This window comes from Podarcis muralis, chromosome 5 (assembly GCF_964188315.1).
Source record: "Podarcis muralis chromosome 5, rPodMur119.hap1.1, whole genome shotgun sequence".
NCBI lineage: Eukaryota > Metazoa > Chordata > Lepidosauria > Squamata > Lacertidae > Podarcis > Podarcis muralis.
The window spans coordinates 24,667,302-24,682,506 of record NC_135659.1 but is presented as its reverse complement, the minus strand read 5'-3'; the positions used below and the strand labels follow the sequence as shown (position 1 = coordinate 24,682,506).

The 15,205-nt window shown below is 42.5% G+C and overlaps 1 protein-coding gene across 4 annotated transcripts in view; it reads right to left on the bottom strand.

Annotated features, from left to right (window-relative positions):
- COL11A1 (collagen type XI alpha 1 chain) overlaps positions 1 to 15,205 on the bottom strand; it is a 257,133-nt gene that overhangs the window by 111,740 nt on the left and 130,188 nt on the right. For all 4 annotated transcript variants that reach the window (XM_077928425.1, XM_077928428.1, XM_077928426.1 and 1 more), the window contains 5 exons: positions 11,624 to 11,677; positions 7,914 to 7,958; positions 4,787 to 4,840; positions 4,636 to 4,680; positions 1,181 to 1,234 (listed from right to left, as the gene is read on the bottom strand). In XM_077928425.1, coding sequence (XP_077784551.1) covers positions 1,181 to 1,234; positions 4,636 to 4,680; positions 4,787 to 4,840; positions 7,914 to 7,958; positions 11,624 to 11,677 — 252 coding nt within the window. The remainder of the gene's footprint in view (positions 1 to 1,180; positions 1,235 to 4,635; positions 4,681 to 4,786; positions 4,841 to 7,913; positions 7,959 to 11,623; positions 11,678 to 15,205) is intronic.

Genomic DNA, 15,205 nt, shown 5'->3' with positions numbered 1-15,205 from the left:
ATTGCAAGCAAATTTACTTTAGGAGAATTTGATTGATAACTTTCCTCCAAATTAGTTTTAGCTCTGGTACGGAGCCGTAACAAAACATTTCAGGGAAATGTGTTCAACTCTTTTCTCTTACCTACAGGGGAAATGACTTGTTTGTGGTTGTTTATGGCTGCTTCATTGTGCTGTTTTAATTTGTATAATGTCACAAGACTGGCTGACTTAGGGCCTAAGTAGTACCTCAGAGGAGCATCAGGAAAGATTTACAAATAAACAAAAATAGTAGATGAACAATGAGAAAAATCAACCTGTTCCAAGAGAACCTAGGTGGAATGAGAGCCAATGCCTGGAATCTATTGCAAAAAGGTCTCTTGAATTAGATCAGGCAGCCCATTGCAGAGAGTGAGAAACTGACAGGATAGATCTTCAAGAGGATTGAAAGGCCTGACCTTGGATATTATTCGTTTATTTATTTCATAAAAATTAAACATCACCCAATTGTAAAAACAACAGCAACCCTCAAAGCAGTTTACAAAAGGAATAAAACAATAACATTATTGGGGGGGGGGGGAGAAACGATTTAAAACATTTAAAATATTAAAATAAATAATAAACTAAAAAGGGTGTGGGAGGACCAGCTTTTATACTGCAAAGCCTTCTGGGAAAGTAAGGTGAACATTCACTTGGAACCCCAGTAAATGTGGGCCAAACTACTCAGAATTAAAACAAGGCTGGTTTGCCTAACTTTGAATGAGGACATCAGGTCCCATGTTTTAATTTCCCCTGGCAATGCATGGCAGCCAACCATTCAACAGGAATTGAGTTTTTCTAACCCTGTCCCTGATTTCAGTCACAAAGAAAGGCCGCATCCATTTATACAACCCTGTCTCTTCATCTGAAAGCTCCAACTTGGATCCTTGCTCTCACTAGAAAGGAAGCGGGGCAGGTATCAGGTACGGAGATACAGTGGTACCTTGTGTTAAGAACTTAATTCATTCTGGAGGTCCATTCTTAACCTGAAACTGTTCTTAACCTGAGGTACTACTTTAGCTAATGGGGCCTCCCACTGCTGCTGTGGTGTGATTTCTGTTCTCATCCTGCAGCAAAGTTTTTAACCTGAGGTACTATTTCTGGGTTAGCGGAGTCTGTAACCTGAGGTACCACTGTAATATGAATGAGAGAGAAAAATACTTACTCTGTCACCTTTAAGGCCCATGTCACCTTTAAATCCAGGGAAACCATCTTCACCCTGATAAAGGAAAAAATGACACATCATAGTGGTGTTGTTGTTGTTGACAGTTATTAAAGAATCTGAATGCATGCATGATTTTAATGCATATAGTAGCTGCACCTATTTTGCTGCAAGTCACAGCAATTTACACTACTAAAAGTGGAGCATAACAAGTCAAATAATTTAGTACAGCAGCTTCTCTATCAGAGGGGGAAAGAGCACATATTGCCACAGCTGTATTGAATTACTTTTCAGCTTTAAAAGGGAGAATGAATGATGAGAAAGGTGCTTAAGGCAACAGACAAATTCATTTCTTAATTCATCAAGGAGCTCTTCATTATGACATTATTCTTCTGAATTAAATTTCTTTCTCATATGTTCAGGGGTTTTTTAAAGGGCTCCCCCCCACAACCATCAAATGCCTCATGTTCAAAAGTCAATTAGGATATGGTCTCAAAGACACCAGCTAGCGATTAAGGGTTGATTAACACAGCCATATATCCTCATGTGACAGTCATGTAGTGATGGTGGTGGTGCAGTTAGGAATTGGGAGTTTCAGAAATTAAATTTCCTGCGTGCAGAACTCTATGAGCCAATCTGAGATGAAGCCCAAGCTCCATAAATCTGATCTCAGCCTAGGATGAAGACATCCTGTCATCACCCCTTATTTCTACCTGTCACCTGACTTACGGCCAGCAGTCGCAGAAGAGGTTGAGATGTTGCCTTTGTGAAGCTCTGGGATGTTATTAGAATGTGCTCTGGGTATCAGCAGCCTTGGGAGATATTATTCCCAAGGCTGCTGTCATCCTTTCTAGGGATGTTCACAGACTATAAAGTACATTTCTCAGAGTTCCTGAAATCTAGGATGCTGTTACAGATGCTCACAATCAAACCCTAGATATCAAGAATCCAGAGAAATGAAGTTCTCAGCCCATGTGACCCACCATTAAAGGGATGAGGCATTCCTTTTCAAATATATTGTTACAGATTCAGGGTACCAGAGTTTGTGGGTACAAAGGCATCCATAATTAGATTTAGTAAATGTTATGAATTGCTAAATGCTTGGAGTCTTCACCTGGGAAAGAGACAGCTTTGCAATGTAAAAATAAAATAAAATGCAGATTAAGCTTGTCTGTCAGACAAGGGTATCACCTGGAATGGAAGTTTTTAAGCATGACAAAAGTGTTGATGGCCCATCAAAGGAATTTGGTCTTTGAAATAGAGGTTGCCAGGGGAGTATAAAGGTAAAGGTAAAGGGACCCCTGACCATTAGGTCCAGTCGTGACCAACTCTGGGTTTGCGGCGCTCATCTCATTTTATTGGCTGAGGGAGCCGGCGTACAGCTTCGGGGTCATGTGGCTAGCATGACTAAGCCACGTCTGGGGAACCAGAGCTGCACACGGAAATGCCGTTTACCTTCCCGCCGGAGCGGTACCTATTTATCTACTTGCACTTTGACGTGCTTTTGAACTGCTAGGTTGGCAGGAGCAGGGACCGAGCAATGGGAGCTCACCCCGTCCCGGGGATTTGAACCGCTGACCTTCTGATCGGCAAGTCCTAGGCTCAGTGGTTTAACCCACAGCGGAGTATGGACACAGAAAAAATATGCTTTGATTTCCAAACAGGAACACAACCCTGGAAGCCCGTGGAATCTTGCTACCACTTGGCAGAGATTGGGGGGTGACATGAAACAATATGGAAGTATTTAGGAGCTTAAAGCAATACCGTACACAAAACTGGAAGTCAATTTTACACTTAGGAGCAGATTTTGAGGGGATGAGGAGCACACCTGAGCAGATGCGAAGGCATTTGGGTGGGGAGGGGAAGTTCCACGGCACTCATGGAAATTGTTCCACATGGGCAATGTTTAGTTAGCTACAGCCCAACAGAACCAGTGATCCACATGGGGAACATCGGCTTCTCTATTCTGAGAGCTGCTCCATTCTCCACAGAGCTTTTTGGTAGCTGTACTGACAAAACAATCCCCACGCAAGGGGATGAGGCTCTGTAATAGATTTGGCAGCATCTAGCAAGAAGGGAATAACGATTGCATAAGATGTGCACCGAGGCATAGCTGACTCATTACTTACAACCCCCAAAGAAAGATGCTATGTTTTAAAGTGCGGAATCTCTCTCTCAACAACTTCTGTTCCTTAGAAATGAAAAAGAATGGGGAAGCTTTTCTATGACACCTCAAACAGAAATCGAGCCACGGGGGTCAGATAAAATTGCTCCTAGGTAACGAATGGTTCCACGAAAGGTGAGCGCAAGCAGATCTGTGTCAGGACCATCTTTATACTGAGGAAGACACTATCTCTGAGCCGAACGAGCTTGTAGCAAAATGGCCTGCAAAAATGTTTGCCTGCTTCTTCTGAGTGATTTATAAAGTGGAGTCGTATGGTTTGCTGTCATGTAAGACGGTCCCAGATGAATGACTGGCAGTAAGTTGTTGTTAAGAAAACAGCACAAGTGTTTCACCTCTCCAGTTTGTAGCAGCTGTCTATAGTCAGAAATGTCTTCATTTCCATTGTGAGATGAAGACCAACCATATAGCTCAGTCATGGGATGCTGAATCTTAGGGTTGTGGGTTCGAATCCCATGTTAGGCAAAAATATTCCTGCATTGCAGGGGGTTGGGCTAGGTGACCCCCGTGGCCCCTCCCAAGTCTATTATTCTATTATTCTGTGTAACATTTGGCAAGAAAATCAAAGAGTGGAATTCAACATTGCACTGTGAGAATCATATGATCATAGAATTGCAGAGTTGGAAGGGTCCCTGAGGATCATCTAGTCCAACCCCCTGCAATGCAAAAATATGCAGCTGCCCCATATGGGGATCAAACCTGCAACCTTGGCATTATAAACAACCACATTCTAACCAATTGAGCTATCCAGGCCTTTATAGTGAACGTCCCACCAGAGAAAGCATTGCTACTTGCCAGACATAATTATCCCACTCTGTTCTCCCCACATGCACCATTATGGGGCTTCTTCTGATCCCTGCAGAGCCAATTTCAGGGGGCACTGGTAGGGAAGGGATAGGAAGGGGGAAGCCCCTTTGCCAATGTAGGTTTAGAGTTCATACAATATTTTGCAATAAGGGTGTTAATGAAATAATTCCATCCTGCTCTTCCTCAGGGTCGCAAACAATGAAACAGCAAAACAATTTAACGAATACCTTAAAAAAATAAAATCTGAAAGTATTTAAAAGTAATCAAATACCCGCACAGCTACTTTGATCTGCCCTAGTCTTTTCCAGATTTATTCTGCTTCTACTTTTCATGATCATCACTGTAGCTATTTATATCGCACCATCAATATACATGGTGCCTGATTTTCAATTAGATTTTCCATTAATGAGTTGAGTCCTTTTAGTACTAAAATATAAACGATAAAAACTAAGCACCATAAAGAGATTACCTTTTCACCTTTGCCACCTTTGAGACCGCGGACACCGTCAGCGCCCTGTTAGAAAACGGCAGCAATGACAAAGTTACCAGATTGGTTAACGGGAAGAAAACCCACAGGTCTCATTGCCTTTATCAAAGATGAGCAAAGGTATTATGCTTACCTTTACGCCACGGGGGCCGGGATACCCAATTGGGCCTTGAGGACCTGGAGGCCCCTAAAAGATAATGAAGGATATCTAGATCATATTGCTTTTAAATAATATGCACACAGCTGTAGGTTAACACACATTTATCTCAAAGGTGATCAGGTTTATCTGAGCAGAAACATAACAATAAGTTAATAACCAGGTATTTCTGTGGATTTGTTGGTGTGGTGAAATAGTGGACATCAAAAACATGGTTTAATGTATGTTTGTGAGTTATATGTGGATTCTACCTTCTGGAAGAAGGTACATGGTTATAAAGACTAGGACTAGCCGCCTGAGAAACAGTTTCTATCCAAATGCGATTTTTATTTTAAATGCAGTGTAAGGTAATCTCTGTGGGAGTATATTGTATTTAATTAAGGGGTATCAGAGTTTTATGGGGTTAACCAGGCTGGGTTAGCTGGGATAGCAGGCTTGTTGGTTTTTGAATGTCTAATGTAGATTTTTTTTCAATTTTGTTGTTCTGTATGGGACAATGACAATAAAGATTATGGTAATCGTAATCGTAAAAATGTAAAATGAAGTGTTGCATGAGTTCGATAGCAATTATGGGCAAATGTGGATCTCATTTAATTTGTTCCTAGAAAGTCACATCAGAACCATGTTGACTTTCTCTGCCCCAAGGGTGTCACCAAATGTCACATATAAGTATTTTATCTAGAGCACGGTATTGGCTGACATCTCTGGGCAAAGCTGAAGAAAGTAGATGCATTTGTAGTTTGATGTTTACTGAACTGATATCCCCAACCATTGCCGACAGATGATGATGATGGTGATAATAATAATAATAATAATAATAATAATAATAATAATAATAACTACTAGTAGTAGTAGTTATACCCCACTTTCCCCCCTGACAGGACTCAAGGTGACCCATCCCCTCTTCCCAATCTCAAGAAATTATGAGCATTGTTTAATTTAAGAGACTAGGGGAGGAATTCCAAGTTCACACTGTTACATACATATTGTCAGTGTAAGCATTTCTGCCTGCCTAACAAAATGCTCCCCTTTGTTGTTGTTGTTGTTTAGTCGTTTAGTCGTGTCCGACTCTTCGTGACCCCATGGACCAGAGCACGCCAGGCACCTCTGTCCTCCACTACTTCCCGCAGTTTGGTCAAACTCATGCTGGTAACCTCGAAAACACTATCCAACCATCTCGTCCTCTGTCGCCCCCTTCTCCCTGTGCCCTCCATCTTTCCCAGCATCAGTGTCTTCTCCAGGGAGTCTTCTCTTCTCATGAGGTGGCCAAAGTACTGGAGCCTCAGCTTCAGGATCTGTCCTTCCAGTGAGCACTCAGGGCTGATTTCCTTAAGAATGGATAGGTTTGATCTTCTTGCAGTCCATGGGACTCTCAAGAGTCTTCTCCAGCACCATAATTCAAAAGCATCACTTCTTCGTCGATCAGCCTTCTTTATGGTCCAGCTCTCACTTCCATACATCACTACTGGGAAAACCATGGCTTTAACTATACGGACCTTTGTTGGCAAGGTGACGTCTCTACTTCTCAAGATGCTGTCTAGGCCTGTCATTGCCCTTCTCCCAAGAAGCAGGCGTCTTTTAATTTCGTGGCTGCTGTCACCATCTGCAGTGATCATGGAGCCCAAGAAAGTAAAATCTCCCCTAGCTCCCCCCAATGCATGCTGTTCCAGGGATTCTTCACACACAAACACCCCAAGCCAATCTGGAGGGTGGGGGAGAGGAGAAGGGAGAAAGCCCCATTGTACTAGTGGTCATCCTTGTGTTGGCTTTCACTAGTGGGACCAGATAGTTGAATCTGGCTCAAAGCTATTGGTGTGCGTTTAGGACAATATACCCTCAGTTTGGAATTATTTAGGGTAGTCAACCATCAGATTTAAAAACAACACTTGACAAAATGGGCAGAGGGAGTAAATAAATCAAAGGAGCACTCTGATCTCATCTGAACTCAATGCATCGAGGCTGCACTCCATAGACTGAGAGATGATGAGCCACGTCAATTTCTTTAATGCACTGAAGGGAATCCAAGGTAGCATTTATTTCCCATGTATCCATAGGTTGAATTGTGGAAATGGAGTTGCGAGTGGGGCAATACCTGTATAGATTGCAACCGAAATCTGTCCCCATTCACTGCGTTGTTATCCAAGCTCCTAATGTACTTTATTTTGAAGATAGTCTGAGGGGAATTAGTGCAGCTGAGTGTGACGAGATGGGCCTTGACAACACGGATGCCGTGCCAGGTGAAGATTCAAAATCCTTCAGGTGGATCAATATGTAAGTCCTCAAACAGGCAGAGGGTGGTGAGGCTTCGCTGGTCTGCTTAAACCTTGAGCATCTCTCAGAAATATCTTTTTAGAATGGCAAATTCACTCTAACTGCTTCGTTATTTCATTTTCAGAATATTTCATGGGAGCAGAATTGGGAGGCTTAGGTTACTCCGATTCACAGAGTATACAAAATATTCTATTCCTCACACACATTCCCTTTATTCTGAGCACTTTTGCTTCATACTTAAACACAAAGGAGCCTGTTGACAGAAGAGCAATCAATAAATGTCTGGTGGCGCATACTGGAGGAAAGTTTTTTTATGGGAAAGGGGGGGGGGGAGCCACAGGTTCGGTTTGCAGCAAAAGAGATTTTACTTGGATTTCTAGAAATTCTCCTTGACTTTAACATGAGCTGGCAGGTGGAAGGAGTTGCCTGGAGAAAATACGCAAATCCCTTCCCGGGGTGGCAGTTTTTTAAAAGAAGAAGTCTGACAAACATTTCTAATGTGTGGTTTAAATCCAGGATTATTTGGGCAGGGTGATTTAAATAGTTGGTGCACCCACAAGTTCCAAGAAAGGAAGCGTGGAAATAGCAGGTACCAAGGGGAGAGGAAGAGCTCACAGTTCAGTACGCATTCCATCTACCTATGCCCAAAATAATTCATACTTCCCTCTGCAGAGAAAGAAAGAAAAAATGTTCAGAATTGGGACTCTAATCCCGATTTTCAGCGTGTCAACATTTTGTTGTGATCTTTCCTAAAGGCATAATAATATGTTCATTCCATTCTAAATGTTACGAGAATTATCCACAGGCTTATGTCAAGAAAACACAAACGTACCAAGGAACCTTTCTCTCCCGACTGTCCTTCTTTGCCTGGGTGACCCTATGGGCAAAAATATATATTGGGGAAAACACTTAGTTTGTGAACAGTAACATCTCATTATACAGATTCAATTGCATTTATACTCTTCTACATATGTACAAATTCAGCCTTCTTCTCAAACTCTCCCATCAGCTCCAGGTATCATGGCCTATAATGACAGATGATGCGAGATGGAGTCTAAAAACATCTGGGAACATTGCATTGGCTGCCCCTGCCCTGGAGCATTTTGAAAGGCCTATGGGAAATGAAGAGATTGATCTGATTACATTGGCAGTATTACGTCTCTTCAGTGCCTTTCCTTGAAATGATGAATCACTAGCTAGAGTAAAAAGACTTTTTTTCTTCTTCTGAAGCTGCTGTTTTGTTTTAGGTCCAAAGCACTCTAGGAAAATAATGCAAGAGCATGTAAACCACTCCAGAGTTTCCCCATTCAATGCATTTTCTCTGGAAGATGGGAATTGATTATTTTTATCTTGTCACCGAACATTACACTAAGCACGCCATTAAAGTTATGACACAACAAAATGAAAGCAAACAGTAATGGAAATATTTTATAGCATGTGGAAATCAATAGCCAGGAGGCTTTTTCCAGTTGGGCAAAATCCACATGCGGTTGAAGAGCATAATCAATCTTTAGCGTCAGCGTCCATATAGCCATCTTCAAAATATCAGAATAATTATTAGTTTTATGTGACTCAGACACTCATAGCTGCCTATGCTTTCTCAGTTCAATCCACTCCTTTCCTTTACTCTAATATATATATGCCGCATCACCTCTCGTGTCCTTCAAATCCCCTCAAAATCTCCTTCAGCCCATAAAAGCAACAACCAAAGCACAGGTAACCTTCAGATTTAGGGTGCAACCCTAAACAGACTTACCTGGGAATAAGTCACATTGAATTTCAGAAGAGAAATGCCTAGGAACGCACTGGTTAAGTTTTACGTTTACAGTCATATCTTGTGTTACATTTGCTTCACGTTGTGGCTTTTCAGGTTACGAACGTGGCAAACCCGGAAGTGTTTACTTCCAGGTTCGGCACATGCGCAGAAGTGATCTGTGCACTTTGCGCATGTGCAGTAGTGACACTCTACTTACGGACTTTTCAGGGTGCGAACGGCACCCCGAAACGAATCACGTTCATAAGTAGAGGTACGACTGTATTCAATTTATGCATTGCTTGCCGCTACAAAAAGTCCCAAAGCATGCTTTACAATCAGAGTTGAAAAGACAACAAAAATCCCATAAATATTATTAAAAACAGACTTAACAATACAGCATCACATTAAATGCCTGGGGAAACAAAAAAAGGATTTGCCTGGCACTGAAACGATGACAAAGTTGTCACCCAGGGAGAGCGGTCCTTAAACTGTTGTTCTTCCTCCCCAAGGAACTTTTGGAACTAGAGTTTCCTGAGGGGCTAGGAATCTGTAACAAAGAATTCTCAACACCCCTAATCAGGGGTGGTCTTTGGTAATATGGCTCCCTAAGCAAGGACAAAAATTGGTTGCCCCCTGCCAAACATTTCTTGTTTTCACAAGTCTGCCTACTCCCTATTGGGTAGACAGCGCTGAGGTCTGGCCATGTACTGCCCTTTGCAACCCTGTGGTGGCGCTGGGTGTGGGGCCTGGTTGGATCATAGCCTGCCTACAAACTGGCCAATCGCAGGCAGGCTGCTGTGCAGGACCTCCCCCAGGGGCAGGGCCAACTGTGCCGCCATGTGTCACTTGGGTACGCTCCCAGGGAATAAACAGAGGACCTGCCCAGGCCTCTTAACCCATAATTTGTTAAATCACCCTCTCCCCTCTCGCCTTCCGCTCTGCACGTGCTCTCAAGTGTGCTATTTTTCACCTCTTCAGCTCAACATTCTGTGCATGGCAACAGTTCGCACTGCCCTAAATCTGGTGCTGACTTAATGAACCAAAATGCCCAGGATTCTTTGGGAGAAGTGAAAAGGTAAAGGATCCCTGACAGTTAAGTCCAGTTGCAGACAGCTCTGGGGTTGGGGAGCTCATCTCGCTTTACAGGCAGAGGGAGCTGGCGTTTGTCCGCAGGCAGTTTTTCCGGGTCATGTGGCCAGCATGACTAAGCCGCTTCTGGTGCAACGGAACACCAAAACCAGAGCAGCACACGGAAATGCCGTTTACCTTCCTGCTGGAGTGGTACCTATTTATCTACTTTCACTTTTTGGCGTGCTTCGAACTGTTAGGTTGGCAGGACCTGGGACCGAGCAACGGGAGCTCACCCCGTCGCAGGGATTTGAACCGCCGACCTTCTGGTTGGCAAGCCCAAGAGGCTCAGTGGTTTAGACAACTAAACTGGTGCATATTGCATTGTAGCACAGCTATACCCTAAATAATTCTGGCATACCTGCGTGTCACACATACAGTGGTACCTCGGGTTAAGTACTTAATTCGTTCTGTAGGTCTGCTCTTAACCTGAAACTGTTCTTAACCTGAAGCACCACTTTAGCTAATGGGGCCTCTTGCTGCTGCCGCGCTGCCGGAGCACAATTTCTGTTCTCATCCTGAAGCAAAGTTCTTAACCTGAAGCACTATTTCTGGGTTAGCGGAGTCTGTAACCCGAAGCGTATGTAACCTGAGGTACCAAAATGTTTTCAATAAATAAACAAACAACAGCCTCCATATCTATCCAATTTAATGACTACTTTGTGTTTTATGAAGGTGCTTTGACCCATGAGAATTTTTACTACATTGTATGTGCTTGTCAGGGACGCGGGTGGCGCTGTGGGTAAAACCACAGTGCCTAGGACTTGCCGATCGTATGGTCGGCGGTTCGAATCCCCACGGCGGGGTGAGCTCCCGTCTTTCAGTCCCAGCTCCTGCCCACCTAGCAGTTCGAAAGCACCCTTAAGTGCAAGTAGATAAATAGGTACCACTTACTAGCGGGAAGGTAAACGGCGTTTCCGTGTGCTGCGCTGGTGCTGGCTCGCCAGAGCAGCTTTGTCACGCTGGCCACGTGACCCGGAAGTGTCTGCGGACAGCGCTGGCTCCCAGCCTCTAGAGTGAGATGAGCGCACAACCCTAGAGTCTGTCAAGACTGGCCCATACGGGCAGGGGTACCTTTACCTTTACCTTTACCTTATGTGCTTGTCAACATTTAAAAGTGTGGAAAGACACTTCACTGTGATTGGCTCATTTCCTCATTTCAATTTAACATTTCTCATGTTTCAGATCGCAACATGAAAGCAATCCTGAGCACCAGAAAGTTAAAGCTACACCCTCTCCCTGCACCCTGCAATAAGAAATCCGGTGAACTAATTCTGCCAGCAGAGTTAAAATTCACATTTAATTGAAACGACAGCTCTATCCTAACAATTCCATCATGTTCATTTCCGACTGTTTGCATCTGTGCAAGAGAAAACAGGTTAGACACCTAAATGCTTTTTCTTTCTTCATTTTTTAAAAAAGAATCAGCATCACTGCAATTTCTTATCTGCTTATTTCAGTGGCTCCTTTTGAAAATTAAAGCCCTTGATGAGAAACATGAATCAAGTTCAAATAATAAAACTCGGTATGTTTTACAAGGCCTGCTCCAACTATCAGTGATGCAATTTCCTTGCTGAAATTCAGGAACATGGAACCGTGAAGTGATTTATATATAAAAATAATTGAAATAAAAATGGGCAAAACTTTATTCCACTTACGGGAGGGCCATCAGCACCAGCAAGTCCTGCAAGTCCAGGCTTGCCTGGAGGTCCCTGGAGAGAGATGAAAACACATTTTTGAGAAGGCAATCAACAGATAAGGCATCTCGGGCTTCAAATGTCTAAAAGCCAAAGGATTACTTATGAATGAAGCAGAAATGTGATCTGTAAGCAGGAAATGAGATAATACTCCAAAATTCAAACCGAGCAAAATGCCATCTGAATGCGCAACAAGTAAAAGCAACCTTATTACATTTACTTTTATTTGTTTATTCCAGAATTTGTATCCCACTTCTTCTTTTCCAAATGGAAACGTTGAAACGCTGGTAAATGTCAGTGTTCACATGCGAGTGCTAACAACCCCAAATACATTTCTGTGACTGTCTGAAAGCAGACATATATATCCAGTCTTTAGAAACCTATCAGTGAATACAGAATATTTCATGTGTTTTTGTGTTCTTTCTGTGTCAGTTTGTTTGTCGGATGAGTAGGAATTCCCTTTACCAAATGTAGCAGATACATCAAAGTGACTAACATTTTGTCTGAAAAACCATGCACATAAAATCTACAAATACTTAAGATAACGGGGGGGGGGGGGGGATAGGTGGGAAGCCTGAGAAAAATGCCATTCTGGAAAAAAAAAATCATTTGCATTTGTCTGTGAAATGAATACAGCAAAGGGAATCGAAAGACCTCACTGATAACGACATTCATCAACAACAACAATAGCAACATCTGTGCATGCAGATCTTAATCTGTAGGAATACAGTGTAGGGGTGTATATATTTGCAATGGTGGATTACTTCAGTGACTCTGAAGTGGAAAGAAAGTAGAGTCTGGTCCACAAAGTTTGTGCTATAATATATTTGGTAATCTTTAAGGTGCCACAAGACTATTTGCTTTTGGAGTTGACCAAAGGCGATGTGCACCTAGCAATGCCTACAGATAAATTTGAGAGGATTGAAGAGTAATAGTCTAGCCAACTGATTAGATACAACTGATTATATCTAAAGCTTTTCATGTTCCGGGACTTCCAGGTTAGCGCCATCGGCAATGGCGGAGTTCCTGATTTGGCACATGCTGGCAGTGCCTTTACATTGGAGATCAGGTGCCCTTTTAAACGCATTTAGGAAAGAAGAGAGAAAGAGCTGTTCTGCTCAAAGAGCCAGGTGAATTTTAACATGGTGAGCTAGGGAGCTCAGGGATGGCTGCCTACTGTCTATGGGTTTGATTTGCCCTTCAATGTAGAAAAGAAACCTTATTCCGTGGGCCATTTGTAATTATCACAAGACGGAATGTAACTTTTGGAAATCAAATGTTCCCCCATACAGAGTGCCTGGCAAGAGCGTGCATGCTAATAAAACTCCCCTCAGGAGACAGAGGAAAATGGTCCTTGAAATTAAAATGAGTGAATACATGAATGAAGGAATGCAGGTGCAAAAGACTGAAAGTGTAATCCTGAGGATATCGACTCAGAAGTGGGTCCCCTCTCAGCACAATGGGGATTAATTCTCAGTAAGCAGGAATAAGGTTGCAGTCAGAATTAAGTATGTGCCTAGAAAATACTCTCAACTCCAAAATTTCCATCAGCGTTGTAAGAGAGAGTAACAGGAAAATTGGAAATGCAATAGTTAGAGAACTTCCTTCCAATTCTGCCCCCCCCCCCATTCTTATTAGAAAAAGACTCAAGAAAACACAAGTCACTTAAGTCTTTTAAAAAATCAGGAGACCTAATTAAAATTAGTAACCATTAAGCATCCGAGAAGAAGAAATGTATGTTGGATGACGATAGATATTTTTGGCTATCGTAATATTCTGCCATGTGTCCTTGCAAGTTTTATCTTCTGCAGTAAGTTACAAAAGCCAACAGGCTCGCAAATAAAAAATTTTCCTGCTCACACGTTCATTTCACAAAAATGTTCAGAACTGCCAAAGTACAGACGCTACAGCTAGAATGATATTATGACTTCTTGAAGGAGCGTCTCCACCTCCATCCACCTCCATCGTTCTGCCTGGACACTGAGGTCCAGCGCCGAGGGCCTTCTGGCGGTTCCCTCACTGCGAGAAGCAGAGTTACATGGAACCAGGCAGAGGGCCTTCTTGGTGGTGGCGCCCACCCTGTGGAACGCCCTCCTATCAGATGTCAAGGAAATAGACAAATCTCTGACATTTAGAAGACATCTGAAGGCAACCCTGTTTAGGGAAGTTTTTAATGACTGATGCTTTAATGTATTTTTAATCTTCTGTTGGAAGTGGCCCAGAGTGGCTGGGGAAACCCAGCCAGATGGGTGGGGTATGTATAAATTATTATTATTATTATTATTATTATTATTATTATTATTATTATTATTCTATGCAGCAGCTGAAAATAGCATTCTCCATCTCTTTCTCCCTTGCTGATGCTGAAAGTCAAGCAAAATGTGTGATGCGAGACCCTATTCTGCTTCACTGGCTGCCCCTTGTAAGAGCAAGAAGATGTGATCCAACCTCGTGTCTCACCCTACTCATAAGCCCAGCATCAGAGCTCAGCATCTTGGGCTCCTGTTGAGGCTCATGCCCTAGAAAGGCCTCCACTGTTGATCTCCAGAGCCTCCTCCTTCTCCTTGCTGTTGCTCTTCATTCACCTGTTTGGCCCTGTCAGGTGCATTAGGTGAACGTTGGCCAATGGTGCACATGTCAGGTTCATATACTCAAGGACCACGCGGTGACAGGGGAGGAGTTTCCTGAGGCCTTGCTGTGTGGTGACAGTGTGTGGCTGGCAACTGGCTCAGGAAACGGGAGAGTTGAAATCCTCCCATCAATGCATCTCACCACCCAGACCTCATTGGCTTTGGATAATTTGACTGAATTATTGTGATTGGCAGATTCCATATTTGCTATATTTTTATAAATATAACCTATCACCCATCTTTCTTGTATTGACTCTTCTTGGGTGTGTTGACAAAGAACAGTCATGCTACTGAAATAGGGAAAGGAAAACGTTGTGGATATTAGATAAAAAATTGGTTAGTATTATGATCCCAAAAGTCTTTAGTCTAGTACCTAATTACATCAGTTAACTTAGTTTAAAAATAACTGTGTGATATCCTAAGGTCTGAAAAGCTTGTCTGGCGATTTGGCTTCATGAGTAGATTGTTGCATATTAATATGAATATTTCTTGTAGAAATGTTAAGATAAATGATGAAAATATGAATTATATTTACTCATATTAAGCTTTATATAGGCAACTTCTTGGCTCCCCCCCCCCACCATGTTGTTTACAACCTGTTGCTTCCACTTAGCTAAGAGTTTTTGAATCTGCATCTCCCAACATGATTAGATACCTGCTCATCTACATTTAATCCGCTTTATTCTTATCTCCAGAAAAGTAAAGACCTTTAAGTAAACTAGGAGGAAGGAACTTGTTTAAGCTAGTCTTGCTAAAATTGCTTGCTAGTACAACAATATGTATAGGTAGTGGAAATATTTTTGGAGTGTCAGACCAACTCTATTGAAGGTCATGGGTGAGGAATTCATACCTAACCTAAAGTCATATATTTTGTTTTAAATGTTAGTGAAAACTCATTGTTTAGGAAATGATG